The following is a 27,957-nucleotide window of genomic DNA, read 5'->3' as shown; positions in this document are numbered from 1 at the left end:
TCTTGAGGTAGATTGGACACATTGGTCGACAAGCCCGCACCGCCACAGCGGACGGCGCGCGAGGATGCGCAACACTTTGAATGGTGGCTCAGGGGATTCTTCCCCTGAGAAAGAAGTCGGAAATTAAGGTTAATAGATCTTGCCGGGTGAGCTCGGGGTCAGGCAATTCGGTAGTGTTTTAGTCTCGCATTGCCGGAGAGAAACTGTTCGAAAAGAATGAAGAAAAAAGAAGAAATCCCAGCTTCGACCTGTTATTAAAAGCCTCGAGCGTAGACTGGCGCAGCGATGCAAAGGCGTTGAGCGATCTGCGATGCGCAACCTTGGAAAGATGATGGGGTCGGGACTCTCCCCGCCTGAGCCACCGCCCGGGTCGACCGGTTTTATTTTTTTCTTGGACTCCTGCGGTTTCTTTTCTACACAGCACTGCACCACCATGGACACGGAAACCCTTCTACCGCTGCTTGAACAGCTGGATGATCATGTGGACGACCTCGAGGAGGTTCTCCAGCCGTTTTTGGGCCATTCATTGTCCAAGTCATCGAAGAATCTGCCGTTGATGGATAAGGCAAAACTCCATGTCTTGATCACCTACACATTGGAGTCGCTGATTTTCTGTTCGTCTGACTTCTCTTGTTTCTCAATGGAGCTCTCGCTAATTTTCTGGAATAGCCTATCTGCGACTCCATGGCACGGATGCCAAACAACATCCCGTCTTCAGGGAACTAACGCGCGTGAGGCAGTACTTTGAAAAGATCAAGGCACTGGAGACTGAGCCCGAACAACGCCCCATGACACTGGACAAGGAGGCAGCAGGGCGATTTATCAAGCATGGTCTGGTAGGGACTCCCCGGAAACTTACACTCACTACGGCTACGTAGAGACTAACATGAGTCGGTGACAGGCCGGAAATGATAAACTGGACTTGGAGCGAGCTGAACAACAGGCGAGAGAGAAAGCGCGCTGAAATTAGAGCAGCGATGCTTGCTAAGAAGAGCGCTGCAGCCTCGCAGGGCCATCCTACTCCAGCCCAGAACGTTTCGAGCGCCGGCGTCTCAGATGACGATGCTGATTCCGATGAGGAGGTTTCAAGAGACCCTAAATCATATTCTCAGGATGATTCCGCCCAGCCCCAAAAGCCCGAGAAAAAAGAGAAAAATAAAGCCAAGGAAGAGAAGACAAAGGCCCGAAGTAAAGACGCCAAGGCCGCCAAAAAGCAGAGAAAACATGACAAGTCGGGACGAAAAGAAGAGAAAAAAGAGAGGAGGAAGAAGAAAGAGGAGACACGAAAGGCTAGAAAGGCCAACTGAATACCGGAAAATGTGCCTACTGCTTACCAATAGCAACCCCGAAGACCCACCGTCGATTCGACGACCCTTCCCAGTTGAAACTGGATACTTTCGGCTTCTAGGACACCAGAATGTCTGTGTTGTATATGGGCCAACACTGACATGATGGGTAAACTCGGCTCAGACCCGAGCAGCCCCGATGTACTGTACTTGTACGAGACTTTACTGCACGAATCTTGATACCCTACCGAATAAAGAAATGCGGTTGAGCCCTCTCAATTTAAATACACACTATATCCTCTATTGGAATTCTATAATCAAAACACCATAGTAGAACAACCGCAATTGGGCAAAGGCGAAGCATATGACCATGTGATACCACGTGATATAGAATCGATGGCTCCACGTGCTAGGTACCGAGTATGGCTTATTCATCCCACTAGCCAATCAGCGAGCACAGAATTAACATCGGAGTTTGCCTGCAGGCCCGACTGAGTCAGCTTCTAGCGTCTTCTGTCTCCACCCGCTTGGACTCATTTATAGACCGACTTGTATCCGCCAGCATTGCCTCTTCTACCTCCAGAAACCTCTCAATCAACCATCAACATCCCCACATCCAAAATGCCTCGTCAACGCCGTGGTGCCGCCCCCACTCCCGCGCGCAGCGCTCCCACCCGCCCTACCGCCGCTCCTGCCCGGCCGGCGCCTGCTCCGCAGCAGCAGCAGCCGCACTCGACGGCTGCTCACCCGCCCCAGCACGCTCCCCAGCAGGCGCCGCCCGTGCAGCAGAGCTCCGGCCCGGGTCTCTTCGGCCAAATGGCCTCGACTGCAGCGTAAGTTCTTCGAGGTGTTTGTACATCTCCCGAAAAAATCCGGGGTTGAGCAACTTTTCAAGAAGGGATCCGAGCCTCTAACTTTTTCTTTTCTCTTCATGCAGTGGTGTCGCAGTCGGTTCTTCGATCGGTCACGCCGTCGGTGGTCTCTTCAGCGGTGGCTCCAGTGCCCCTGCTGAGCCCCAGCAGGCCGCTCCCCCGGCCGAGTCGCAGGCCATGGACAACGGTCTGTGGCAGAGCAGCGCCGCCAACAGCTCCTACGAGACCCCGGCCTGTGAGACCGATGTGCGCAACTTCCGGCGGTGCATGGATGAGCAGCAGGGCAACCTGAGCATTTGCGGGTGGTACCTCGACCAGCTGGTGCGTTTTTCTTTTACATCTTTTTCTCTCCCCTCTTATCCCTTGTGTTTCCAGTCGCTAACCTCCCACCAGAAAGCCTGCCAGGCTGCCGCCAAGCCGTACTAAGTGCTTCGTCCCGTCTCCTTTCGGTACTTGATTGGGTGGACATGCTGTGTTTGGGAAATAAATCTTTTTAAATTTGTTCTTTTGTTCAGCGAGGTGGATCTCGCTGTGAGATAACTCGGCGGTCCTTCCTCTCTGCATGGCGATACTTGAGTATCGCCCATTTGTACTCTATACCATCTCTCCTCGCTCAGGAATTCAACTTTCTTGTCGTGACCTTTGCCTCTCAAGCTGATGGCACATGTGTCCACTCGGGAGTCGACCACACGACAGAAAAATCAATGAAAGAAACATACTCTCCTCTCTTAGGCCAACCTGCCCAGGAAAGTCCTACTGTGATAGTGTGGTCTATAGGCAAAACAGAAGTAGACAAGGAGATGGACAGCTATCGCTGGGTTACTTTACATCGCAGTCGCAAAAGGCCAAACCCTGCTTCCCGAATTGATACAGCACAGTCCATTAACGCCATACGAAAAACAAGACAACGAGGAGGTTGATTAAATGACTCTTCTGGCTTCTTATTTGTCCTTCTCGTCTTGTTTCTTCCGTGGTTCGAAGTTCAACTGGCAAATGATCATCAGCCAACATATCAACAAGGTTACTCGAAATTAAAATACCTGATTTCCGTTGTAGAGCTGGCGATCCCCACGCCCATTCTGCTGATCTCCCAAGGTCCGAATGTTAGGCCCGGCTGGGCGCGGTCGTGGGGCATTGTCAGCAGATGGAGGTGCAGGAGATGTAGACGCAGCAGGATCGGCGTCGTTTGCCGGTGCGGTTGGGCCATAGCCAATAAAAGAACCTATAAGACCAGTGGCAGTGCTTGCGACAGAAGAAACAATGTTATAGACAGCCGAAGCACCACGAACGGGCAAGCTGGATCCGGCAGTAGCATAGGCCTCGGTGTATGTCTGGACGGGAACCATGACTAGATTTGCTGTTGAGCCCAACCCCAACTTTTCGAGGGTCTGCGACTCTTCGGCGACGGAGAGGGCTTGGCTGGGAAGGGGAGTTAAGATGTGTTTCAGGTTATAAGGTCGGTTGTCATCCCCCATCTGCGCATCAAGCCAGGGACGCACATCGCCCCGGATTGTCTGGGATGGTGCGAAGCTCGAACGGACAGAGCCTCCATCGAATAGCCGCACCTGAAGCCTGTATTGGTTTGGCGGTGCTCGGGGGGCTGGTGGTCGCGATTGTTGTTGCTCACTAGGGCCAGCCGCCGTCGCACCAGCACCCGAGTTCGCGGGCTTCTGAGGCACCTTTGACGCTTTATCCTTATTATCTGGTTTTGAAGTGGCTTCCTGCTTTCTGTTTTCTTTCACTGGTTGGCGTTTTGATGACGTAGTGCTCGCTGAGCTCGCGAGTTTAGAGTCCTTGGGCGGTGCCTTATTCGTTCCCCGCTTTCCAGTCTGTATGCCATCATTTCCTAGTTGTGGCACAGGCTGTGGTTGGTTGATAGTGGATGGCTGTGGTGCTTGGTTTGGTGCTGGGGCAGCGGGAGCGACAGGTGTAGAAGTAGCTGGTGCCGGAGCAGTGACATTGCTTGCGACGGGTGCGCTGGCTTGCGGTATCTGCGTAGACTCCGGTGCCTGCTGACCCTCCAAAACTGCTAACAAACGGCCGCGGAACTCATCTTTGGAGATATCCGGTACGATATATTCTTTCAACATGCCATTCCTATAACCAGACCAGCCGGATCAGCTATCGCGACGGAACAACAAGGAAGCCTTCTCGAACAGACGCACCTGATAACCACAACGGCCGGAAATTGAGAAATGGGACAGAAGGACGTCAGGAACCCGGCTTCCTGGCTCCCCGCAGTTAACCGCAACGGGACGGATTTGGCCTGGAGGACGCGCGCGACCTGGCGGAATGGTTGGTTACCAAGACCTTCGGAGCAATGTTCACTCGAGAGATGAATAAGGATACCTCTTCATCTGCAAAATACTCTTCCTCCCACGTCGAACTCAGCTGTGCGTTGTCTATCGCATCCAAAGTTTGTCAATGACTGCATGTCTGTTGATGCGGGGAGAGATCAACCTCGGACGAAGCACACCACAGCTTTGGCTTCCCTCACAGCGAGGGCAATGCCACCCTGAAGACTTCCTTGATAGAAAATCGTCATCCTCGCATGTCGGTGATGAACGGGGCCACGTCGATATCGAGTGTCGCTGCTTTGCGGAGCGAGTTGTAGTTCGGGGAGGCCGAGACGTACGGTGACCGCCTCGGGAAGATCCGTCGCCCAAAAAAACCGACTGTTAATTCCTCTCCTTCTCTTGCTGCACCTCCGTTCCAATTCCCTTGGTTTATACGCGTTTTCGCCATATACTATGCGGCCGATATTTTCAGCCCTGCAAAGGGCCGCGCCGACAGCCTGGAGCCCGCCCACCCGAGCTGTCCAGAGCCCTCGCGTGGCATGGGAACTGGACTCCATTTGCACCAGATGTCGCCAGCACCAAATCCGCCAGCTCTCCAAGTCGCGTCAGCTGGCAAACAATCTATCAATTGTTGACCATCCAGCGCAGCTGGTCCGCACCGGCCGGAAACATGGGCCAGGACTGATTATTATTGGTACGTCTCTCGTCTTATATCGGTTGCAGACAATCAAGCTGCCCTAGACGTGAAAAAAGAAAGAAAGAAAGAAAGCAAAGCAAAGCAAAGTACTGACAAACAATCTTTGTTCCTGTAGCTCTGATCCCAATCATATCGTTTGCGCTGGGCACCTGGCAGGTGCAGCGCCTCGACTGGAAGACCAAGCTGATTGCCAAATTCGAGGACCGCCTCGTGAGACCTCCTTTGCCATTACCGCCAAAGATCGACCCGGATGCGATCTCCGAGTTTGATTATCGTCGTGTATACGTCACGGGCCGTTTGCGCCATGACAAGGAGATGTTGGTCGGGCCCCGCATGAACGACGGCGAGGACGGGTTCGTCGTGGTGACCCCCCTCGAGCGAGGTGATGGACAGAGCACGGTGCTCGTGAACCGGGGCTGGATTTCTAGGAAGCTGCAGAACCAGAAGGACCGGCCGCAGGGGCTACCCCAAGGGAACGTGACCGTGGAAGGATTGCTACGGGAGCCGTGGAAGAAGAACATGTTTACGCCGGAGAACAAGCCGGAGGAAGGGAAGTTCTACTTTCCTGACATTGTTCAGATGGCTGAGTTGGGTGGGAGCCAGCCCGTTTGGATTGAGCAAACTATGGGTAAGAAAGCCTCGACAACTGTGGCTATCTAGTTCAAGCACGCATGTACTGATTTCTTCTGCAGTGCCCGATCTGGTCGAATCGTATGATCGCACGGCCAAGGGTATCCCAATTGGCCGCGCAGCAGAAGTCAACCTGCGAAACAATCATTCCCAGTACATCTTCACCTGGTGAGTTGAATATCGGTATATGATAATGGCTGGGTCCCCCATTTTTGAAGCGCCACCAGCTCTCCTGGCATAAACATATGTCGCTCACACTCCATAGGTACGGCTTATCCTTGGCCACATCCATAATGCTGTGGATGCTTGTGCGAAAGAACCCCAACGAGGCAATGCGCCGTGTCCGTCAGAACCGGAACTGGTGATGGGTGTTGTAAAGGCCATCTTTTCTTTGCATATTTCGCTGGTGTTTTCAGGCGTTTCCACGCGGGTGTAGATTTTTATTTGAAACATTCATGGGGGCATGGCCAGTCGCATGTCCTGTTGAAGCTCCTTGGGCAGGTGTTTTTGAGCAAGGGAGAAGACTGTCGTTGAATTGTTGATATGACGTTGCCTAGAATCATCAGCAACATTGTTCAGGGTTGAATCTACCACTGGACTGACCTTCTCAACAACGTTGTGACATCGCTCTCGTCAATGGTCTTGCGGCCGGCATGCTTGGAATACGCGGACAAGTCCTGGCTCACTTGCTCAAAGTACCATGAGGAGGCCTGCTCGATCGCAGCCAGCGCAGCTTTGTTAATTTTCGCCTTGGATCCGGCTCGCGTGCGCGAAAAGCGAGTGGCCAGTTTCCGAACAACGCCTGCAGGGAGATTCGGAACGGGGATCCCATGTCGTGACAGCTTTTTCTGCTTTCCCCGCGTGGGAAGCTCCTCATCGCGCAACCCACCTCCAACAATGCCTGGGCTTGCACTCGGAGAAGCTGCCAGCGGGAAGTCCAAACCGAACCCAAACCCACCAGCGTCGTCGTCCGACGAGACAGATCTCGCGACTGGCTGAACATCTGGGGCGGAAAGTTCGAATCCATCCATGTCATTCACGGGCTCGTCAATTGGATCTTCCTCTGCTGCTGCATTGGGAGATGGGAAGTCAAAATCAAAGTGGAACCGGCCCAGATCTTCGGTCTCTCCCCTATTTGTGATGTTAGCCATGTAACATAGACCATCCAAATTTCATGTATACTCACCCTCGATCAAAGTCTCCTCCGCTTATCATTGTATCCTCTGGCGCGTCGTCCTCATCGCCCGCAATGCCGGTTTCGTCTCCGGCATCAAAGTCGCTTTCTAATCGCGTCTCTCCAAAGTCTTCACTGATCCGGGCATTCGCGCGGCTAATCATCGATAGCCGTTCTCGGTCTCGGACACTCATGTCTCGGCGGGGGTACTCGACCGACTGATACGTGATATCATCATCGTCCAAGGCCAAAGACATCCGTGGCGGACGCATTTCCGGGCTTGCATCTTCCTCTTCGTCCTCTTCTTCGACTTCCTTTATCGGCAGAGACAATCGGGGTCGTTCAATTTCGGGCTCATTGTCGAGCTCCTCGATTTCGTCTCTCGGTTGTTCAACGGGTTTGGGTGGTTCCTGCGGCGACGAGCGAATCGGCTGTGATGTAGGGGCAAGTGCTAATGCCGGGCTCAAGTCAGAATCTATACCCCTCGGTGCCAATGTTTCCTGTCCTGGATTTTTTCTTGAAAAGAAAATTTCGTACCTTTGCCCAGGTTCTTGAGGATATCAAATGTGGTCTCTCGCTGCATCCGCCCGCTGCGTCGACGATCCCGCCCAGGGGTATTCGCTGCGCGCTGCTGCCGGGCGCGTATTCCATATGGCGTCGACGGTGCTCCTGCACCCCTAGCTCGAGGTGTGTACCGAGAGCCTGACCGCTGCGCAGACGGAGTGGCTGCCGTGACGAGGCGGCTCGGGGTCAGCGGGTACCGCGTATGACTTGGAAGGCGTTGGAGCTGTTTTGAACGAGTCAACGCAGATACAACAAATTGCAACAAAAAAAAACCCTCTGAACTGACCCCTGTCGACGTGGTATCTCCGGACGGGGTGCTCGTCCCAGCGCCCGGGTTGCGCAGTGACCGACGGCCACGCGGGTTTGGAGTCGACATTGCCGGATCCGTGGGCAAAATGCGCTTAGACCATAGAAATAAAGTGTGTCATGCACAACAGACACAGCCCTGCGAACCGCAAACCGCCCTTGTAAGCAAAATTTGGCGACGCAAATGAGGCGAATCGACAGGAATCCGACTGTTTTGTCTGCTGCGCGTCGGGGAAACAACAGCGGGCTGTCATGTGATTGGCTGCAGCTTATCGATAAGGCTGAGTCAGCGGTGGGTTTTCTGGGCTTTTTTTGCGCTGCGACGACGAGCACTTCGCCAGAGCTTTGCGCTTGCTAATTTGCCCATTGAATTTCAAGAATTGTCTCGTGCAGAGTTCTTGTAATTACACCCACGATGCCCAACCCCGAAGCTCAGACCGGACTCTCGCACAAGCTGGAGAAGAAGCGCAAGAGACAAGCCGACGCGTCTTCCTCGAAGCAGGATAAACCCGAGACTTCGCCTGCAGCTCCGGCAGCAGCAACAGACGGATCGAACAAGAAGAAGCGCAAGAAGGCAAAGAAGAACAATCCGCAGTCCGAGCAAGATGTGAAGCAGCAGGATCGCAAGGATGGTGTCGACGAGTCCATTGGGAAGATGGATGGCCCGCTCTTGGCCGATTACTTTGCCCAGCGAGCAAAGAAGCTGGACAAGGAGCTGTCGGCAGTGGAATTGAGTGATTTGTCGGTGCCAGGTGCGTCGATACCTTGTAACCTTACAATCTGCCGATCTCTGGAGAGGTTAACCCGTGCGCAGGCTCTGTCTTTCTGGATACCACGTCGTTCACCTCGCCCAGAACCTTGGACCAACTCCCCGCATTCATCAAGAAGTTCAGCCCAAAGAATGCCGATCTGTCGAAAGCTTCGGAGGAGAAGGGTGCCCCGCATACTCTGGTGATTTCCCCCGCGGCACTCCGCGCGGCTGATGTAGTAAGGTGAGTGGGATAGTAACTCGACTCGACTCGAGACCAAAGCTGACAAGTTATCGATATAGAGCGCTTCGGTCTTTCCAAAACAAGGAGTCGATTGTGGGGAAGCTGTTTGCCAAGCATATCAAGCTGGAGGAAGCGAAGCAGTTCCTCCAACGCGCACGGTACAGTCCATAGAGCAATGGTGTGGAATATTCCTCGAGCTAATATATAATCCAGAACGGGTATGGGAGTCGGCACGCCGACCAGAGTATCTGATTTGATTGAGTCTGGTGAGTTTCTCCGTTGCTATCGCTGATCATTGGACATTCCTAACGATGTATGTCTCTTTTTCAGGAACTCTCAAACTGGGTGAGCTGGAACGCATTGTTATCGATGGATCCCACATCGACCAGAAGCAGCGGGGCATCTTCGACATGAAAGAAACACATCTGCCTCTGCTGCAGCTGCTCACCCGATCAGAATTGCGGGAGCGGTATGGGGCATCGAAGAAGCCAGTGCAAATCTTGATGTTCTGATGCCTTGAAAAAAAAAGTCCTAATGATAAAATTTTCGGTTTGCGAGGCGTTTTGATTTGGGGCCTGTACTTGATTTAGACCTGTATAGAACATGCATTTCTGGCAAGCCAGATAATTCTGTAATCAATGTGCCCGAAGCTGAGCATATCGTCAGAATAGAAGAGAGCATACACTTTCCTAATCGGGAAGCCACATGGTGTAGATCCTCACCGCCCTCAACGGGCGGCAGAACGTAAATTTCTCTTTCGTCTCCGCCCCATTTTTTCGGAGTTCGACCGTTACCTGATCGCATTACTTCTTCGTGATTTTCTCGATTTTTATTCTTCCTACGTGAGTTACTTAAGTGCCATTGCTCATTGAGGACAAGTTTTTCTTCCAGGACCTCCGATCTAATTGTGGGGGGTTGTTTTGTTTTCAGTCAAGCAAGATGAGCGACAAGAAGCGCAAGCTCGTGGAGAACCCGGCCGAGGAGGCTGTCGAGCCCCAGGGCAAGAAGTTGAAGAAGTACCAGCTGGAGAGAAAGGAGAAGAAGGAGAAGAAGAAGGAGAAAAAGGAAAAGAAGCGACAGAAGCCTGAGCTTACTCCGGAAGAACTTGCTGCTGCGGCCAAGGAGAAGAAGGAACGAAAGGACAGGAAATACAACAAGAATAAGGAAAAGATGGAGGGACAGAAGAAGCCTAAGACCAAGGACACTGAAGATGTGAGCGCGGACAAAATGGACGTCGAGTTAGAGTCCACCGAGAAGAGCGGCAAGACCGACAGGAAGGAGAAGAAGAAGGAAAAGAAAGACAAGAAGGCCAGCAAGCAGGATGAGAACGACGCCTCCACCGAGCAGCAGCCCGCCGCCGAGGAAGAGCCCACCACTACCGACGAGGACGCCGCCGACGACTCGCAGCAGAAGAACGCGCGTTTCATTGTCTTTGTTGGTACGCAACCCTCATAAATCCTGGCCATTGGGAACGCAACTCTTGACCATCAAGCAATCTGCTAACGTCCGTACCACAGGCAACCTCCCCTACTCCGCAAACACCGAGTCCGTGACGAACCACTTCGCCAAGAACCCACCGGCCTTGGTGCGTGTCGCCACGAAGAAGGATGACCCGCGTCAAAAGTGCCGCGGCTTCGCCTTCATCGAGTTTGAGAACTACGACCGCATGAAGACCTGCCTCAAGCTGTACCACCACTCGACCTTTGACGACGGCAAGTACCCGCCGCGGCGGATTAATGTGGAGCTGACGTGAGTTTGATCTTCCCCCCAAGAACCTCTGACTATATTAAATCCTAACCCCATCTCGCAGTGCCGGCGGCGGCGGCAAATCCGACCACCGCAAAGCCAAGATCCAGGCCAAGAACGAGAAGCTCAACGAAGAGCGCCAGCGCAACGCCAAGCAGATCAACAAGGACAAGAAGAAGCACACCAAGGCCGCTACTCAGGCTCCCACTGGCGCCAATGCTGTTGGTCTGGATGGCGCGGACGATGTGAATGACGACAAGTATGCGGGCGTGCACCCCAGCCGCAGACAGCGCATGTGGTAGACGGTGTGTGCCTGGGATACATGATTGACTGGCCACCCTTGATGCTTATTCCCTTGGCGTCTTGCCTGTTGTATGGACCCTGTTGATTACTTTTTTCTTTCCTTGTCTTTTTCTTTTGTATCTCCTTTGTTTGGCTGTACATCCTTTCCTCGGGGGCAAAGGATCTTGAAAAATTCTGTTATGTTCCGATGCCTCGATCGAAGATACCACTTCTTGTCCGTCTTCTGTGCATATCTCCGCAATGATCAATGATGTCCGAGTCTGGACTGTTCACCTGTAGAACTCGTTTCACGTAATTGTGCAGTATAGAAATGCCTGGAAAGATCAGATCAAACCGATGTGCATTCAGCAAGACCAAGGCTAACAACACAAATCAAGCTAGATGTCCCCCAAAGAAAAAACAGGTTTCATCAAGACGAGGCTCACAGGAGCCTCGAACTACCTAGGTACCCAGACGCCGTATTAACTATATATTATTCATTATAGCATACGAGAAAAGGGAGCGGTGGCGGCCGAAAGGCAGCCTCTACAAGATCTTGCATTTGTTGACTCCCCTTCTCCCAGATTTCGTAGCGGGACGAGGATTGAGGACGGCCCTGGAAGAATTAGCTTCTATTTCTCTTCTTTCCCACCGGTTTAGACATGGGTAGCATACCGGATGGCTTCGTCAAACACGCTCTTCAGGTTGCGCTGCGTCAGAGCCGAGCACTCGAGGTACTTGTGGGCGCGGATCTCCTTGGCCGCGGCCAGGGCCTGCTCGTACGAGACGGGTTCCATCTTCCGTGCGCGGAGGGTCTCGGTGGTCGCGCGATCATCGCGCAGGTCCAGCTTGGTGCCGACGAGAATGATAGGGACGCTGGGAGCGTGGTGCTCGATCTCCGGGTACCACTGGATAGCATGGTCAGTCGCGCGGGCTATGAAACTCCTCAACCCCCGGGAGAAGGTTACTAAAACATTTGGGATCTGGCCAGCGTACCTTGGCTTTGACGTTATCGAAGGACGGCGGGCTGACGATGGAGAAACAGATCAAAAAGACGTCGGTTTGCGGGTAAGATAGCGGTCTGAGGCGGTCGTAATCTTCTTGTCCGGCGGTATCCCACAGTCCCAGGCTGATGGGCCGGCCATCCACCATCACACTGGCCGTGTAGTTGTCAAAGCTGCCACTCGAGATTAGTGATGACTCGTTTTGGAACCCGAGTAAATGGAGGGGCACCAACACGGTCGGAATGTACTCTCCGGGGAAAGCGTTCGTCGTATACGAGATTAGAAGACATGTCTAATGCGCAAAAATCGAGTCAATTGTCGGTCGAACCCAATCCCAAGAGGGTACGGAATACTGACTTTGCCCACTGCACCGTCACCTGTCACCACGCACTGGATTGTGGAGGTTCGCGATTAGCTGCGCGTCCTGGACCACTGGGTCGGGAATGCCATGCGAACCTTCAGCGATTGAGTAGCCGGACCCGTCGCCATGATGTGCGAATCGATCCACGAGCGAGGACAACCAGGGGGGGGGGTTGGTTCGCGATAAGGGGTCGGACCGGATGGCAATAGGCGATAACGAGGACAGACACCGGAGCACCCAAGAAGGGGGTATCTGGGACAAAGACGAAGGCGGCGGTCAGAGAAATCGCCTTTCAGGGGAGTCCAAACTGATGGGGAATTTTTTTTTTCAAGAGAAAGTGAAGCTAGGAGGGTGGAGCTAGGGAAGAGGGGAGGAACGAAGGTGGAGACGCGAGTTGACGAGGAAAGAAAGCGAAGATCTCAGGAGGGGCGTGAGGCACACACCTTGGAGATGGGATGTATTCAAAGAGAATATAAAGAGATAGCAGACTAGAGGAATCAAGATAGAGAGAGAAAGAAATAAAATAAATAAAGAGTGGCAAAAGACAACGAAAAAAAGGAAAAAAGACTTCCCATTGGGATTTAGTGAAAGGCTGAAGGTGTCAGGCCATGATGATCCTTTGAGTGGTTTCTCCACTGGACCTGTGAATCATTCTATTTACTATTCGAGATATTCGAGATATTCGATATAATAACACTATCGATTCCCTTGGGACGAGTACCATGGTACCAAAGTTCGCTGCATACGCATTGCATCAAACACTATACTATAAACCCTATAAACCATATAAACCCTACAAACACTATATCACAACATGCATAAATCGAACAATTGGATTGATACCCGATCGACATTCTAACCTCATGATTTTTTTTTTCTCATTATTCTCATCCCATCTACAGCCGCGACACTCCCCGACTCAAAAACCCTCCCGCCCTCAGCTCCCAAGGCTTGGCCGACAGCGCGGGCAATTGGGCCGCAAACTCGCGAAAATAGGGTGCCTGGACATGGGTCTGAACCGCCGCCTGGTTTTTGTATCTGGGACGAGTTAGTGAAAGAGATACAACTCATATTGACATGAAATGATCCTAATTGCCGAGGCACATGGTTACAACCATCAAAGCCCAATTGAGGAGAAATCTGATCTGCCAACTGACCGTTCAACCACCACGATTTCATGCTTTTCGCGTACTTGGAATGCATAGTACAGCAGTGTATCTGGCTCATGTTCTTGCACCTTGGTAGCCACTTGGGAAAAGAGGGCTGCGACCTATTTACAGTAAGTATTGTGTTTAAAATAAGATCACTTTGGCTGGAGATTTGTCTATTAATTTCATGAAAGATGATATACCTCGTCGAATTTCTCGGGCTTGGGGTAGATCACCGCGGTGACGTTGACTTCGGACATGATGGCGTGGGGGTCTGCGGCTTCGATCGGGAATAGTTTAATTGATTCAATAGTGGAACAGAGTAAGTAGAAATCAGCAGATGCGTGAGGTGACCCCGGCCTTTTTAAATGTTCACTCGGATCCTGCCCTCGACCTCGGGCCATGGTATGTGGGTCGAAGATGAGGTGATCCGTCAATCCTTCCATGGACTAAGCCTTGGTAACCTCAAGTTCGTTCATGTTTTTAGATGAAAAGTTTTGGGGTGATGGCATACGCGGTCAAGAATAGCATCGATGAGAAGGATATCGAAAAATGATACTTCTGAGTTGGAGATCAACCCTTCTTGACTAACTCCCACCCTCAAGAGCCAAGTCGAGAAAAAAAATAAAACGACAGAGAATCGTAGACCAATGGCCCATGATAATTCCAGAATAAGTCCTTCAAAGGGCCGGACATCCCAAGCAGGGGATCATGAGTCTCCGGTCCTGCAGTAGCGGGCAACTCTTCATAGGCGGTGCTGTCTGCTGTCTGCTCGCCGCTGTGATCATCTTCACCAGGGCCATGAACTCTGGAACTGACCGAGATGACACCGAAGTAGGGCAGCGAAATATTTCGAGATCCTTCATCGCCCATCTCTCGGCACATGGACACGAGAGCCTCGAGCGCCGAATGACACTGTCTGGATAGCGAGCCCAACTGACCCCCGGAGCAATGCTTGAGCGCAGCCATTGTTCTGCGGATAAGGCTCTCATCTGGCGTGCTTTGTGTGCAATCAAGAAGATGAAGAAACAACATTACGGCGATCCTACTTCGCAAAGCCACAAGTGTCTGCGCGAGGGTTGGTTCTTGGCGAAGATGCTGGGCTTGCGGTGCTCTGCACACCCTGTGGAGTACATGTTATACCTTGCCTGGAGCAATTGATGCAGACAGTGGGGTTGTCCCAAGGGAAGATGCAACGAACTTTGCGGCGACGGTCTGCTCATTCGGTCAGTGTACCAAGTCCTCGACTCTCCAGTAGTCGCTTGAGTACTCACAGGCGATGCAGCTATGAGTTCTCTTCTCCATCGGCTTTTCCGACACGCCCGCATCCTCGGAGCGATCCCGTCGCATTGTCACAGTATTGTTGTCGGTGGTTCCAAGAGCCCGGACGAAGGAAGAGTGGCGGTCGGATGATTAAGACGTTTGTCCGAGCTATACACAGCTCTAATTTTTCTGGGCTGATCGATTGACTGAGCAGAGTTTTCTATTGTTTGATTCGATTCGATATCTTTTTGTTTCATTCTAATTACCATTGAAATTTCAAGTTGTAGTTTTCATGCGGCCATGCCCTCGGACGAATCCGCAGAATGACCACCTACCGAGGTATAAATGCAACCGGCAACCGTCAAAACCACCTAGACCAAGTCGTTCTATTGACTCAAGTTGCTATTAAAACCAGAGCCTGCTCTTCAATCTCTTTCCATGATCATGACCGGAACAAGATCAGTCCAAACCACAGCGTGCCATGTGGTGCAATATGCCAACGAAACAGTAGTGGCCGCACTACAATCACCGTTCAAGCTGGGCCCCATGGATCACTTGATGGTTCCATTTGTGCCCATACAGGCTGTCTCTATATATTGATGTCAACTTGACATTGAGCAAGCCGCTATGGCCAATTCTTGGAGAGGATCAAGAATTCTGGAAATATTGTTGCTCATGAAGGGGGTGATTTCCTCGAGTTTGGATGGTGTAGTGGAGATGGTCCTGTGTAGGGTTGAAACCAAAGAAATTTAGTAGCAAAAACACAATGCGCTCCACTTCTGGCCCTCCATGGACCTTCATCTTGAGCAGGGATACTTGCCCTGGTTTATAGATATTTCATGCCTCAGGCACCAGCTGAGTCAGGAACTGCCGAGTTTCGTCGAGCGCATCGAATCAGCGACGGCGCCAGCTTCAAGTCTTCTCCACTTCGCCTGAGGCCCCGTACCTGCGCCCACACGATTTCTCCGATTTCCGGCAGATCGAAACCACGAGCACTCGCTCCTGTTCCATGGGGTTTTTATATCGGGCGAGCGCAGGTCGATCCTGATGGACTTGGGGTATCGGAATCTCCTGGCGCCGAATGGGCCGCATTACTCAACCCCCCGAGCGACTTTCGGTCCCCCAGACTGCCTCGGCCACCCCCGGGCGTCGATTCCATGCAGAGAAGTTCGGAGCCGTGCGAGATGGAGAAGACCCCGCCTGTGACGGGCAAGCGCCGAGGTGGCAGCCGGAAGGCCTGCAATGAGTGTAAGCAGCAGAAGGTGAGCCACATGCATGTCTCCGATATGGCCATCCCACTTGCCTCAGGCAGAGAAAACCTCTCCTATTGTCCCGGCTATTTCTGTCTTTCTGTCTTGATCATGCAATCTAATCATGGCTGCAGCTTCGATGTGATATTGTCCAGACTCCGGCCGCGGCTTGCTCGCGCTGCCGCAGGCTAGGAATTGACTGCAAAGTTGAACAGTCGTTTAAGCGTATCTCCAAGAGACGGTAAACTCTCCTCTCCTCATCCTACGTGACATAGACCCTGCTCACACTTTCACAGACGCAATGCGGAGATGGAGAAGGAGATTGCAGACCTTCGGAGTCGACTATCTCATCCAAACCAGGAGCAGACGGGCGAATCTCATATCGGTGATGACCTGTCGCAGTGCTCTGAGGAGGTCTTTGCCCGCCGTGACTCGGCCACGATCGAACGATCACGGCCAGTATCGGTGCCGGTGGAACCGCACCCGGCCATGGCGACCCCTTTGACAATGCAGAGGGATGGTTCCATTCCGTCACAGGAAGAGAACCACTGGCGGCTGGAAGATGTCTCCTTGTCGCGAGCACGAGTCAGCCGACTATTCGAACAGTATGAACTTTATGTATTTGACTCATGTGCATTATTCTTTCTAACACACCCACAGATACTTTACGTTTTATCATCCTTTCCTTCCCCTTCTCAATCCCCCCAAACCCGCCGAGGTGTATCTAAATCGATGCCCTTTGCTGGCATGGACCATCATCTGCGTTGCCAGCCGACGGTCTCCATCTGAGCCTGGTCTCCTGAGTGCTCTTTCGGGTCCATTCAGTCGGCTCCTATGGTCAACCATCACCAATGTCCCGCAAGATTACCGTGTCGTCAAGGCACTCTGTGTTTTATGCACATGGCCCCTTCCGACGACCAGCCAACGGACCGATGCAACCTTCATGCTTAGTGGTCTGATGATGCAGATCGCCATGCAACTGGGCTTGCATCGTCCGGTGCAGGCGGAAGAATTCACCACTTTCCGGATGGAGGTTCAAGGAGAAGCCCTGAAGGACCGGCTGCATACTTGGGTTATCTGCAATATAGTGGCCCAGAAGTGAGTCTTTCCCACTCGACTCGGCTAGTAATCGCGCAGAGACTAATGCATTATATGCAGTGTTGCAACCGGTTATGGCCAGCCACCAAGTACGATATACGACTGGGCCCTTGAGCCGGCCTCTTTGAAAGACGCCGATTATCGCCTCCCCGACGATTTGGCCATTCGGTTGCGTATTGAGAAGTTTTGTGACCGAGTCACCAAAGCTCTATACAGTAGCAAGCCCGAACCAGCAGAGTTTATCAGCGCCGAGAAGCTTGTCGTTGTGCAGATTTTGGAGAGTGAATTGCGAGAGATGGAAGTCGAGTTTGGACGGGAAATCTCTGGTATGTTTCAAAGTCGTAAATGAGGGTTCGCCCCTGCTAACATTTACTCTCAGCGATCAATATGATCCACCTACGCGCAGCAGAATTGCATTTCCGGTATTTTGTATTTTTGGGTTCGAGTGCACGGAGTGACGACCTCACGAAACTCTTCATCGCAACAACTTCCTTCTTGGGTCGGGTGCTCGACCTCGAAACGTCTCCGGGCGAGTTGATCGGCCATTCCACGAATTACATCCTTCAGATGATTGTGTCGGCTGCCTTTGCCCTCATGAAGCTGTTGAAGAGCAGCTTCAGCCGACACATTGATTTCAACCACGGCAAGCTTCTGTTTAACGGAGCGATATCCGCTATCCGCAGAATCAGTGTGATGGATCATGATCGTCCTATTCGTCTCGCGGATATTCTCGCTCAGATGTGGAATGCTACGGGTCTGGAGCCTGCTGAGGAGGATACTCTTCAGCTCAAAGTGCGCTGCCGGATGAGCATGAGTCACGTTTACGATACGGTATGGCGCTGGCGCCAGCGGTTCCGGCCCATGAAGAGCATTGAAGAATTACAAGGTGAGTTCTATTCACGGCTGTTACAGTTATTTGATTTTATTGCTCACTCTTATTCGCTTGTAGCTGCCTCGGCAAACCAAGATCTCTCAGGGACGGTTGGACCTTTAACGCGACAGCAGCAAGAGAGTTCTCTCGAGGATCCATCGTTGATGCTTCCAGCCCAGTTTGACGAAGGCGGTGCCTTTTTTAGCGAAGCGGGATTCTCCGAGGTCTTTGATTCCCTGAACTGGGTTTTTGAGGGCATCCCCGACTCCTTTGTCGCGCCTCCGGTGCTATAAAGGGCGATTTTCGTTGATATTTCTGAAACTTGTGTATCTGTATATATATTGTTTGAGCGAGTTCCAGCGATGATACCATGCCAATAAAAGTGTTTTTTTTTTTTTTTTTTTTTTTTTTTTCATGTGGAGAGCTCCCAAGTATAGACCGCCACATCTACGTGGCTGTCTCGACGCCTTGAAACAACTTGGGCAAAACAAAAAAAAAAAAAAAAACCGCCGGAATAGCAAGAAATACGATCAAAGTAATACCACCAGCATTTAAGATCTCTCATCTTTGTCTTCTCCAGGCTCCAACGTTTCCCTGACCTCATTGATCGCCCCAACTCCCCACCGCCAAGCAACCGTCCGGTGTCATCGATAATAATAGCCTGTTGGGCTCATCCTCCGGATTCTCTACTTTCCCCTCCACTTTCCCACCTTCATCGATCCCCCAAATCCCGTTCCTCCCATGTCCGATTCGGCCCTCCCAGAACCGACGGCGCTACCAGTGCTGTCCGATGCGCCCCCGTCCAGCGCCGGTCGCTCGTCCATCGGCCATTCGGGGGCTGTCGAGCCGCCCCAGGAGTCCATCTCCGACGAGCTCAAAGCTCGCTTGGATAAAATAATTTACTCAGATGTGAGCAGCCATCTAGGCCAGCCATTTGGGGCTGCGCAACCGCAAGAAAATGAGGGAACAGCTATGTACTGACCGTGCCGATGTCGCTTGCAGATCGGCATTACCACGCTTCTGGCTCGATTGAAGCAGAGTGTTGCCTCCGCCAGGGTTCGTGACCGACAAGATAACCCCGAATCCAGAGAAGTTGTATGCGCTGACTTCGTGTCTACAGGATTTCTCGACTTTTCTCAAGAAACGAGGGGCGTTGGAGGACGAACATGCTCAGGGGCTGAGGAAGCTGTCCCGCGCTGTCAGCGAGGCGGCGCAGCGCACCGAGAACCGACAGGGTACCTATAGCTCGAGCTACAGGGACATCCATCGTCTCCACGAACGCATGGCCGACCACGGGCTCCAGTTTTCCGTGTCGCTCCAGCAAATGGCCGAGGATCTGCAAGAGCTCGCCACCAACATCGAGCGCGGTCGCAAGCAATGGAAACAGACGGGTCTCGCCGCGGAAAAGAAGGTCGTCGATGCTGAGGCTTTGTCGGAGAAGGCCAAGGCCAAATATGAGTCGTTCGCGGAGCAGTACGACCGTGTCCGTACCGGAGACAAGCAGGGCGGCAAGTTCGGGCTCAAGGGCCACAAGTCCGCCGCACAGCATGAGGAGGAAATGCTGCGCAAGGTCCAGACGGCCGATAGTGACTATGCATCCAAGGTGCAAGCAGCCCAGACTGCGCGCCAGGAGCTTGTGGCCACCCACCGGCCGCAGGCGGTGCACAACCTCCGGGAGTTGATTAAAGAGTGCGACGAGGGCTTGACTCTGCAGCAACAGAAGTTTGGTACGTGTCTATTACGCTTCAAGTATATCATTTTTGCGGTGGTTTGCTTACACCTCCGCAGCTACTTTCAGCGAGAAGCTCCTGTTGGGCCAGGGTCTCTGCGTCAGTCCTCTGAGACCCGATGGCAACAACGCAGCATTGGGACCTAAAAGCCTTGCGGAAGTTGTGCGTCAGGTTGACAACCAGAGAGACCTCGATGACTTTATCCTGAGCCACGAAGGGAACCCTGGTGCTGTTGCCTCGGAAGAAGTTAAATATGAGCGCCACCCAGTATGTATTTTTGCTGTCCAGAGATCACTGATATGCGCTGACTTCCTTACTAGACTCTCGCGGGACCTGCTGCTGCATCCTCGCAACCAAGCACCCAGACCAAGCACCAGTCTAGTATGCCCGTGACGCTCGCCCAGCCTAACGTTTCCTCGCCCGCAGGCCCACCGGCTCAGGGCGACCGACTTCCGCAATCGCCTTACCCACCACAGCCGGATTCTGTATCTGTAACCCCCAAGAGCCAACCGCCCTACCCTGTTTCTGGGCCGCCTTCTCATGATTCTCCGCCACTGGTCCAAGCACCGATGGCAGGACCTCCCCCCCTCAGAGAAGGGCCTTCAATCAAACCTCCCTCCATTGAAGCCTGTCTTCGGTGTGTCGCTGAATGATTTGTATGCTCGTGATGGAACTGCCGTTCCGTTCCTTGTCTACCAGTGTTTCCAGGCCGTCGAGCTGTTTGGTCTGGACTTGGAGGGGATCTACCGACTTTCGGGCAGCGCCAACCATATCAATCACATGAAGGCGGTGTTTGATAACGGTAAGTCTGGGACTCATGCCTGTTTCAGGACGTGGAATTTTGCTAATGTGTTATGCGACATGACCAGACTCGTCCCAAGTCGACTTTACCAATCCGGAGAACTTCTACCACGATGTCAACAGTGTTGCAGGACTCGTGAAGCAGTTCTTCCGGGACCTGCCCGACCCGCTGTTTACCTCGCAATATTACGCCCAGTTTGTTGATTCTGCCCGTAAGTCTTGATGCCTCGGTTGTGTTTGGTTCAGGGTTGACGAGAGATATCACAGGCATCGATGATGATATCCAGCGCCGAGACTCGCTGCACGCCCTCATTAACAGTCTGCCGGATGCTCACTACGCCACTCTCCGCGCTATTATCCTGGTATGTTTTATTGGTCTGAGGTTTAGTCTCCCGCTGCTCGATATGCTAACCCTTGACACCGCAGCATCTCAACAAAATCCAAGAACACTATACCCAGAACCGCATGAACGCAGGCAATCTGGCTATTTGCTTTGGGTATGCTCGTCCCATGACTTTGATTCTTCTTTCTTATCTGACAATTCTCGCTAACACCATCCAGACCAACTCTGATGGGCGCCAACGCGGGCGGCAACATCGCCGACGCCGGCTGGCAAGTCCGTGTCATCGAGACGATCCTGGTCAACACCTTCCAGATCTTCGACGACGACTAGATTATCTGCCTTATTCCTTTCTTTCCGTGGCTGGGGTTTCCTCTTTTCTTGTTTCTAAGTTGGTCCATGAACATCCACCGCGGTCCGCGGGCTGCTCTTGTCTTTAGTCCACACCGTTCCCCTCGGCGTCTCCTGTTTTCTACAGCACGTTCATTCCAGTTCCATATCACACTGCTGCACTGCGTCTTGCCGGAGACTCTCACACGCCTCGCATGAATTGCTACTTTTTGAGTTCTGTACATATACACCCACGTTTTGTTTGTTTGTTTGTTTGTTTGGTTCCTTATTCGCGTTTTTGCCTCTCCTTGGACTCCGGGTCTCTACCGGCTACCTCGCAATATGCTCGACCCAACCCCAACCACCTGCGACTCGGGATAGCCGAAGATGCCCGTCCCCTACTTGGCTCCCGCTGCAACCACCGTGGTTCCGTATTCGTCTACACTTAGCTTCCACGAATCTATCGTCCCTGATATACCCCCTAGCGATCATTGTGCAGCTGCATCTGGCCTTTATTGTATTGTAGATCCATTGTTGCATATTGGCCCCGGCCCAACGGTGAAATCGCTCGCAACCCACGTAGTATCCCTATATCCCTAGGTATGCCTCATTACCGGTCATCATGTTTCGAGACAACCCCGAGAGGGTCAGCAATACTACTCACAGTATGCGCCTCGCTGAGTACACAAGGTAGTGGTTTACGTTATCTGAAGCAAAACTGGGATTTCAGCTTGTGGCTATAATACATGAAAATAGTGGGTGCTCCGGCATCACTCGCTTCGCAAGAATAAAATATACCTCGACTCGAGACGGACAAAGGGGGTTAGGGTAACACAAGGGAATGAAGCGAAGCAGAGGGTGCCGGATTCAAAGGATTTTTTGTGGTGATACACAGATGGGTTCAACAACAAGTCAACCGGGGAGACGGCGGGAGATGGGGGGAGTGAAAATCTTCGAAGAACAGATTGTGTGGTCCTCTGTCAATGAAGCGCAATGCTCGAGTGTAGAGATGGTAGACATATAAGAGACAAATCATGACCTCCCATTATTGAAAAGGGGCTTATTTCCGGCCCGAGGGCCCCTGGTTCTGCAGGGCTTCGAGGCGCTCTAAAGCACTCAAGCCCGGCGCAAAGTGAGGGTCGCTCTTGACTGTATCCAAATCAGTCGGCTTGATATGGCCCCAGACCTGCCACCCGGAGTCTTTGCCATTCCAGCGAATCTGCTGGATCATGAAATACTCCTCGCAGTCCTGTTGCTTGGGCGCTACTGGTTCGACTGCCGCTGGAGATCCACGTGCCGGGGGCTGAGGGGAGCGCTTCTTGCTGGTGGATTGGCGACTGGCCACGCGTACGACGATCTGGCGTACGCCAGATTCCGGCAAGTCGGGAATGGCCGTCGCGCGATCCGAGAGGACGTGCAGACCGGAGAACCAGGTGCTCGGTGTGCGGAGGTGTTTGATGAAGGACCAGGTCATTTTCTCACCTTTCGGGCGAGCTCCAACCTGTGTGTCCAAGGTGTTGAAGAGGCCATCGCAGCAGATCTTACGGAGAACAGCGACGTCGCCCCTGTTTAGTTCACAAAAATGAGCCTATGGACCAAGAAGCACGTAGACCAGAGACCATGTGCAGACTTACCGGGCGAACGCCGAGTACATCTGTTTCTGCAGATCACCTGCGATTCTGCGTCTTTCTCTCAACAGAAGTGGGAATTTGTTATCCTTCTTGCAATAGACCCACAAGCTGCTGGGCCGTCAGCAGGGCTCTTCTTTCCATAGACCAAAAATATTCCCAGGACGATCCGTCTCGAAATGAAACGCATGGCAATCCAGGCCAGATACTATCAAAAACTCACCTCATGAAATTCTGAACACGAGTCTTCAGCCAGGTCCATTCCATGAGCCACCGATCCTTCGGGTTTTCGAAGACCGACGGCAGGTCCTTCCACGGCGGGCGGATAAAAGTACCCGGCATAACCCCGATATCATTCGGCAATTGAATATTCATCATGTTGCGAGTGCGAGTTTTCATCGAAGGCCCTGAGACACTCGGGGGTTGAATTCCGCCTGTCGATATGCCCACCGGGGCGCCTGGGAAAAGGACCGGCATTGGTACGAGCATGGGACGGAGTGGCGGATAAGAGAGTATCGTGGTCGTGTGCAAGCCACATTGCCCGCAGGCAGTCGTAGGGAGGCCATGGCGAGTTGCGCAAACGATAGTTGTTATTGTCGCGAAGAAGAAGAAAACCCGCGGAGGCTCGATCACGTGCCATCCTCCGCGATAGCCATGAGACTCCTTCGACTTCACTGAGTCCCAACTCCACCAACTTTGTTTTGTTTTGTTTTTTTATTACTCATAATCTGGAAGTAGATTGGTGCTATTTTTGCAATTCCAGCCCTACCACATTCACTTTGTCTCCGAAGGCATCACCCGCCTTCACGAGACTTGATAGTTGCTGATTAGGGGGGAAACCGTCAACAGCTCGACACGTCCCAAGTCTTCGAAGCAACTCCCGTCCCTACTTTCCTTAATTTGATTCCTCGACCCTTTCCATCGTCTTGCGCGGCGGCCGCATATGCCGTGATCGTCAATAAAGGCTGGCTCCTCGACGTAATGTCTCTCCTCCGCCCTACTCCCCCCACGCTCGATCGCCTGGCGAGCCGGACCTGAATCTCGCGCAATCAACCGTCCTACCCGAGCTACTCAGTCCGCCCGCCCCGTCGTCTTCGGGCTTGTTCGCCAAAGAAGTGGCTTCCTCTGCGACAGTGGCGTCACCTGCCATCCCGCCGTCCCCGACCTCAGAGACGTCCCATACCCCACTCGGTAGCGATGCCGGCCAGGCGGCCCCATCCGCGCTGCACCCACGGGTGGCTGTCATATTGGGGGTGGATCGCAGGTGGTATATCCCCCTGTTGGTCTGCCGGGCTCTGAGTACAGTGCCCTCCGCGTGGTGGGGCCTGCGATGTGCTTTCACCTTCCTGGCGGAGTTGCTGCACATCCGGCCGGGTATGGGACGAGAGGGGTGGGCGGCGGCGATTGTTGGTAGTGTGGGACAGGAATGGGATGTGGAGCGGAGGTTTCGAGTCACGGAGGTGGCTTTGGCTATTATGTGGGTATGTGATGCTCTTTTCGATGTGGGGTGCTGCGCTTTCTATCTTTGGATATGCATTTTTGCTGAAGATTTGAACTTACCATTGAATGTTCCATGCTGACTCTTTTATTCTTTCAGTGCTGTGCATCCGCATATCTTTCTTATTTCTTTGCTGATTGTATGATGTCTCGATGGTGGGTGATATCTCCTTACTCGACAGTTTCGACCTTGTGCTGTCCATGCTCACACTTATTATTTACGACCAGGCTTCTAAACTACACCCCGCCGGCTGTTGTGATCCGTCTCTTGACAACAAACGGGTTAATTGCATATATCACTTCCTGGGTCCTTTATCTCTCCGGTGCATCGTCTGATCCCCGACTCCTGCTGCCCGCCTGGATCTCCATTACAACCGTACGTTGCAGCCCACAGTGCCTTTTCCCTCGATAGCATTTCTTATTATATACTTATACTAACATCTTGATCTAATAACAGACCCTCACTTTCGTCTACCATGCAACCCAAAACCACGCCACGATCAAACGCGAAACCGCAGCCTCGCTCCTAGTTGTGTCCGTTGCCAGCTTTGTCAGTATGTCCTCGCTTCTACTACAATTGCACTTAACTCGCGAAAACGAACCCGAGGTGCCCGTCTTCGTCATCACCCGCAAGTTATGGGACTGGGCCGTGGCCATATTTCTGCGCATGCGAGTCGCCGACGACCGCGCGATTGCGGGAGAACTCTAGCGCTGGACAGGGAAAATGCATTGTATATGCTCGGGGGGAATCCGTTGATCATGCTATCTTTCGAGCTTGATTTTGCACATTCCTTGAATCTTTCTCCTGGACTCTTCCCCGTTTGTCATTTCGGCTGTTTTTCTTTCAAGATACCTAGGGACCGATCTTTGATAGATCTAATCCATTCTTATGTTTGTTTGCAGTGGGTGTATTACGCATATAGTAACGCCGTCGAGGACCATGTCCGGTGGCATAGCTCTACATGAATACCTTCAAAAGGCTGCGCGACTGCACTCTCCAGAACGACATTTTTACCCAGGCCACTTACGAACAGTTCATATTTCTTGCTTCCAAGTACTAGCACCGACAATCGCAGGGGGAACAATGAGCGAGACAGAAAGAGAAAAATGGTAGACGATAGAGACCGACAAGACGGTTCAACGAAGCACGCCCCAATTTTCCATCTGAGTCTCCTCGAGCCGTCCCAAGAATGAACCCAGAGCCGGGGTAATCCGCGACACAGACAAACCCCCAAGAAGCAAATGAATGAAAAGACACGCAAATTATGGGAGAAGCAAAGAAAAGAGTGAGAACGAAAAAAAAGTATCGTCTGTCTATGCAGATATGGGTATCTACCAACGCCTCGTTCCATCATAATCCCGTCCTAAAAATAGCAGTCGAGTCGATAAAGCACTCCGCTCCCCCGGGCGACCAAGCGGGCACGGTCGTCCGGAGGTGCACACAAATGCAGCGGGCCATGTCGACAAAGGCCCAGGTCTAACACGCCAGGCACATGAGAGGTGGAGAAAGAAAGCAAGACACTTGACGGTTGCGAGGGCCGGCAGGGCGCACGGCCGGCGGATGAGGGATAACACAGCATGCTTCTCACCCCACCGCTCACAGGGCAACATAGACTGGGAAGAAGAGATCGGGAACAGGGCATGATGTCGGGATTAGAACCCATGGACCTGATATATTGATTAGATCTGGAGATGAATCTGGTGCGGGGCAGACGACATACCTTGATGGTCTTGGCATCCAGCTCAAGGCCCTCCTTCTTGTCGGTCAAGAACTCCTGGACATCTTTTCTCTGGTCGCCCTGCAGCTGAATCACCTCGCCCATCTCAGTGTCGGCGACGATGGTGCCATTGCACGCTGGTTGTTTGTTAGCTTCCTGGGAACCCCGATCTTGCGATAGCGAGGAGACATACCGAACTTCTTCTTGATCACCTTCAGAATCTTCTTCTGATCGAACTTCTTAGGAAGACCCTGAACTGTGGTCAGAGTCTTTCGACCATTGCGCTCTAGATGAAACAAAGCGGTTAGCACTCGAGCCCCTCATTTTAGCGCCAGCGAGCCGCGACCGTGACGAGGTGGATTGGGGGGTTGTGCGACGTACGCTGAATCCGTATATGGATGTAATTTTGAGACTGTTTAGTCTCGCCGGTGTCTTCGTCAGCTTCGGCGAAGGGGTCTGTGAGGGGGAGATTGTCAGCCTCAGGTCAGAATCGAATTTCTACCCCGCCGCAGCGATCGACGGTGGGCTGTGACGAGAACATGAATTCTCGACAGCCAACGCGCTTGATAATTACAAGAAGCATCCGCAGTCAATGACCCAAGAGCATAGAGTCAGTGGGGTGTGCATCGTGACCCCCGACACCGTGAACACTGAGGAGGGGAAGGTGGCGACCCAACTTACCGAAGGTCTTGAGGTTTTCGATGGACATAAACTCGGCCTTTCGTGGTAAACGGCCCTTAAAAGCAGTGTTGGTAAGGAAAGCGAGAGGCGAGATTCAATATCTCTGTAAAAGATAGGCGATCGCAAGCGTGGAACTGGAGAGGGGCTGATTTGGTCGAAGAAGGAAACAGAGCGAAAGAGCAGCAGAGCCTTTTGAGCGTGTCACGTTGTGGGGAAGGCGGTGTGTACCTAAGCGACATGTACCTGCTTACTGCGGCAGGTACCATTCGGTACTCTTGCTGCATTCGAGACTACGCAGGTACCTCGAGATACCTGGATATTTCTTGGGTATATTATTCGCTTGAGATGCATTGGTGGATGAATTCCATGGTATTCAGATTATTGTTACAAGACACTTGGTGGAGGGGACCGCAGCTATGCCTCGGCGCATTCCATTCCCCCAGATTATGACCTTGTCCGATCCCAAGCCTAGGACCGTAATGACGATGGTATAGAGTAAAGGGAGATGAAGGGATTGAATGGATAAGTATGCGTGGTTCAGGACGATGCAGCCGGCGAGGCCGCACTGCGTGCATTTGGCGGAGGGATGAAAAGAGGGAAATAAGTCTGCAGGGGCTTGTTAGTAGTCGAGACATTAGTCGCATATGGTCGCCAAAACGTACCACCACCAATGCCATCACTGATCAAAGCATCCGAGTTAGTGGTCAAGTGCACACGGGAGGGGGAGACAATGTTGGAGAGTACGAACACGACATTAGGACCGACATATATGCCGGAGTCCCAGCGGACTTCTTCTGCGCCGGGGTCTCCCCCAGCCAGGACTGGAGGGCAAAGACGAAAGCGACCCTTCGACTCGGTTAGAATAGGCTGGAAACTGAACACGGAGGGACCTCCCACGTACCATCCGATCATCCTAGAGCGCGGCAGAGATTAGCTGCATGGAAACAAACTCCGTAATATGCGCGACCAGCTCACCGGTTCCTAGTGAACATCTGGCTATCTGTCAGCGGGTCACTTTATCACCACGCGAGTCGCCATCGACTTACCGCCGCCATGGGCATTGTGCTCGACATGGTGCCTGTAAAATATCCCAATCAGCCATGTTGTTCTTGTCCTCCTAAGGGAATCGCGGACAGGGTGGGAACGCACTGGAGATATCGGTGTCGCTGCTGCTCGGAGGCGGATCGACATAGGGGATCGCTGTCATCGTCCAAGGTTAGCGAAACTGCCACAGACGGGCGAAGAGGGCAAATGTACGCACCGAGATCAGCCCGTCGCATGTCTTTCTTCGACGCCATGATGAGATCTTGAAGGTTCCGAGGACGTGGATCTTTTCCGGGGGAGGATTGGGGGTGGGAAGATCGAACTGGTGATGCCTTTATGCCAAGGCC

The 27,957-nt window shown here is 52.5% G+C and overlaps 15 protein-coding genes across 15 annotated transcripts; 8 read left to right on the top strand and 7 right to left on the bottom strand.

Moving 5' to 3' along the window:
* Positions 1-433: 433 nt before the first annotated feature.
* Positions 434-1,307, top strand: NUU61_000446 (Sas10/Utp3/C1D family protein; the record flags this gene model as incomplete). Its single annotated transcript, XM_056651030.1, has 3 exons — positions 434-614; positions 670-874; positions 929-1,307. The coding sequence occupies 3 exons, from the start codon at positions 434-436 to the stop codon at positions 1,305-1,307; spliced, it is 765 nt and encodes a 254-aa protein (XP_056515880.1).
* Positions 1,308-1,907: 600 nt separating this feature from the next.
* Positions 1,908-2,584, top strand: NUU61_000445 (coiled-coil-helix-coiled-coil-helix domain-containing protein; the record flags this gene model as incomplete). Its single annotated transcript, XM_056651029.1, has 3 exons — positions 1,908-2,119; positions 2,224-2,479; positions 2,552-2,584. 3 exons carry the CDS (start codon positions 1,908-1,910, stop codon positions 2,582-2,584), a joined length of 501 nt encoding a protein of 166 aa, XP_056515879.1.
* Positions 2,585-3,099: 515 nt separating this feature from the next.
* NUU61_000444 (UBX domain protein) lies at positions 3,100-4,703 on the bottom strand (the record flags this gene model as incomplete). The annotated part of the gene is made up of 4 exons (XM_056651028.1): positions 3,100-3,144; positions 3,199-4,255; positions 4,324-4,485; positions 4,633-4,703. The coding sequence occupies 4 exons, from the start codon at positions 4,701-4,703 to the stop codon at positions 3,100-3,102; spliced, it is 1,335 nt and encodes a 444-aa protein (XP_056515878.1).
* Positions 4,704-4,908: 205 nt separating this feature from the next.
* Positions 4,909-6,147, top strand: NUU61_000443 (cytochrome oxidase assembly protein SHY1; the record flags this gene model as incomplete). Its single annotated transcript, XM_056651027.1, has 4 exons — positions 4,909-5,149; positions 5,268-5,780; positions 5,845-5,950; positions 6,048-6,147. 4 exons carry the CDS (start codon positions 4,909-4,911, stop codon positions 6,145-6,147), a joined length of 960 nt encoding a protein of 319 aa, XP_056515877.1.
* An 88-nt stretch (positions 6,148-6,235) lies between these two features.
* On the bottom strand, positions 6,236-7,896 carry NUU61_000442 (uncharacterized protein; the record flags this gene model as incomplete). The annotated part of the gene is made up of 5 exons (XM_056651026.1): positions 6,236-6,335; positions 6,386-6,913; positions 6,969-7,407; positions 7,494-7,743; positions 7,807-7,896. The coding sequence occupies 5 exons, from the start codon at positions 7,894-7,896 to the stop codon at positions 6,236-6,238; spliced, it is 1,407 nt and encodes a 468-aa protein (XP_056515876.1).
* A 345-nt stretch (positions 7,897-8,241) lies between these two features.
* Positions 8,242-9,330, top strand: NUU61_000441 (uncharacterized protein; the record flags this gene model as incomplete). The annotated part of the gene is made up of 5 exons (XM_056651025.1): positions 8,242-8,578; positions 8,641-8,818; positions 8,878-8,976; positions 9,032-9,084; positions 9,149-9,330. 5 exons carry the CDS (start codon positions 8,242-8,244, stop codon positions 9,328-9,330), a joined length of 849 nt encoding a protein of 282 aa, XP_056515875.1.
* A 427-nt stretch (positions 9,331-9,757) lies between these two features.
* Positions 9,758-10,866, top strand: NUU61_000440 (RNA-binding protein; the record flags this gene model as incomplete). Its single annotated transcript, XM_056651024.1, has 3 exons — positions 9,758-10,256; positions 10,336-10,567; positions 10,629-10,866. The coding sequence occupies 3 exons, from the start codon at positions 9,758-9,760 to the stop codon at positions 10,864-10,866; spliced, it is 969 nt and encodes a 322-aa protein (XP_056515874.1).
* A 526-nt stretch (positions 10,867-11,392) lies between these two features.
* On the bottom strand, positions 11,393-12,339 carry racA (putative Rho GTPase Rac; the record flags this gene model as incomplete). Its single annotated transcript, XM_056651023.1, has 5 exons — positions 11,393-11,462; positions 11,522-11,754; positions 11,843-12,142; positions 12,208-12,240; positions 12,307-12,339. The coding sequence occupies 5 exons, from the start codon at positions 12,337-12,339 to the stop codon at positions 11,393-11,395; spliced, it is 669 nt and encodes a 222-aa protein (XP_056515873.1).
* Positions 12,340-13,107: 768 nt separating this feature from the next.
* On the bottom strand, positions 13,108-13,619 carry NUU61_000438 (putative quinol monooxygenase; the record flags this gene model as incomplete). The annotated part of the gene is made up of 3 exons (XM_056651022.1): positions 13,108-13,249; positions 13,369-13,481; positions 13,563-13,619. The coding sequence occupies 3 exons, from the start codon at positions 13,617-13,619 to the stop codon at positions 13,108-13,110; spliced, it is 312 nt and encodes a 103-aa protein (XP_056515872.1).
* A 1,842-nt stretch (positions 13,620-15,461) lies between these two features.
* Positions 15,462-18,134, top strand: NUU61_000437 (transcription factor domain-containing protein; the record flags this gene model as incomplete). Its single annotated transcript, XM_056651021.1, has 6 exons — positions 15,462-15,884; positions 16,007-16,113; positions 16,169-16,477; positions 16,533-16,970; positions 17,031-17,296; positions 17,350-18,134. The coding sequence occupies 6 exons, from the start codon at positions 15,462-15,464 to the stop codon at positions 18,132-18,134; spliced, it is 2,328 nt and encodes a 775-aa protein (XP_056515871.1).
* A 448-nt stretch (positions 18,135-18,582) lies between these two features.
* Positions 18,583-21,045, top strand: rgd1 (putative Rho GTPase activator (Rgd1); the record flags this gene model as incomplete). The annotated part of the gene is made up of 10 exons (XM_056651020.1): positions 18,583-18,750; positions 18,844-18,897; positions 18,962-19,568; positions 19,630-19,838; positions 19,892-20,062; positions 20,148-20,373; positions 20,441-20,584; positions 20,640-20,734; positions 20,799-20,869; positions 20,934-21,045. The coding sequence occupies 10 exons, from the start codon at positions 18,583-18,585 to the stop codon at positions 21,043-21,045; spliced, it is 1,857 nt and encodes a 618-aa protein (XP_056515870.1).
* A 1,057-nt stretch (positions 21,046-22,102) lies between these two features.
* On the bottom strand, positions 22,103-23,147 carry NUU61_000435 (uncharacterized protein; the record flags this gene model as incomplete). Its single annotated transcript, XM_056651019.1, has 3 exons — positions 22,103-22,607; positions 22,677-22,781; positions 22,894-23,147. 3 exons carry the CDS (start codon positions 23,145-23,147, stop codon positions 22,103-22,105), a joined length of 864 nt encoding a protein of 287 aa, XP_056515869.1.
* Positions 23,148-23,613: 466 nt separating this feature from the next.
* NUU61_000434 (uncharacterized protein) lies at positions 23,614-24,876 on the top strand (the record flags this gene model as incomplete). Its single annotated transcript, XM_056651018.1, has 4 exons — positions 23,614-23,618; positions 23,746-24,114; positions 24,396-24,543; positions 24,625-24,876. 4 exons carry the CDS (start codon positions 23,614-23,616, stop codon positions 24,874-24,876), a joined length of 774 nt encoding a protein of 257 aa, XP_056515868.1.
* A 623-nt stretch (positions 24,877-25,499) lies between these two features.
* NUU61_000433 (translation initiation factor eIF1) lies at positions 25,500-26,594 on the bottom strand (the record flags this gene model as incomplete). The annotated part of the gene is made up of 5 exons (XM_056651017.1): positions 25,500-25,781; positions 25,889-26,022; positions 26,079-26,171; positions 26,267-26,341; positions 26,567-26,594. The coding sequence occupies 5 exons, from the start codon at positions 26,592-26,594 to the stop codon at positions 25,500-25,502; spliced, it is 612 nt and encodes a 203-aa protein (XP_056515867.1).
* A 509-nt stretch (positions 26,595-27,103) lies between these two features.
* Positions 27,104-27,639, bottom strand: NUU61_000432 (uncharacterized protein; the record flags this gene model as incomplete). Its single annotated transcript, XM_056651016.1, has 2 exons — positions 27,104-27,433; positions 27,613-27,639. 2 exons carry the CDS (start codon positions 27,637-27,639, stop codon positions 27,104-27,106), a joined length of 357 nt encoding a protein of 118 aa, XP_056515866.1.
* Between the last annotated feature and the right edge of the window lie 318 nt (positions 27,640-27,957).

This window comes from Penicillium alfredii (genome assembly GCF_028826965.1).
Source record: "Penicillium alfredii strain IBT 34128 chromosome Unknown utg000001l_segment0_segment0, whole genome shotgun sequence".
In the NCBI taxonomy this organism is placed as follows: domain Eukaryota; kingdom Fungi; phylum Ascomycota; class Eurotiomycetes; order Eurotiales; family Aspergillaceae; genus Penicillium; species Penicillium alfredii.
Note: the sequence above shows the minus strand (reverse complement) of the source record. Positions and strands in the feature narration are given on the sequence as shown.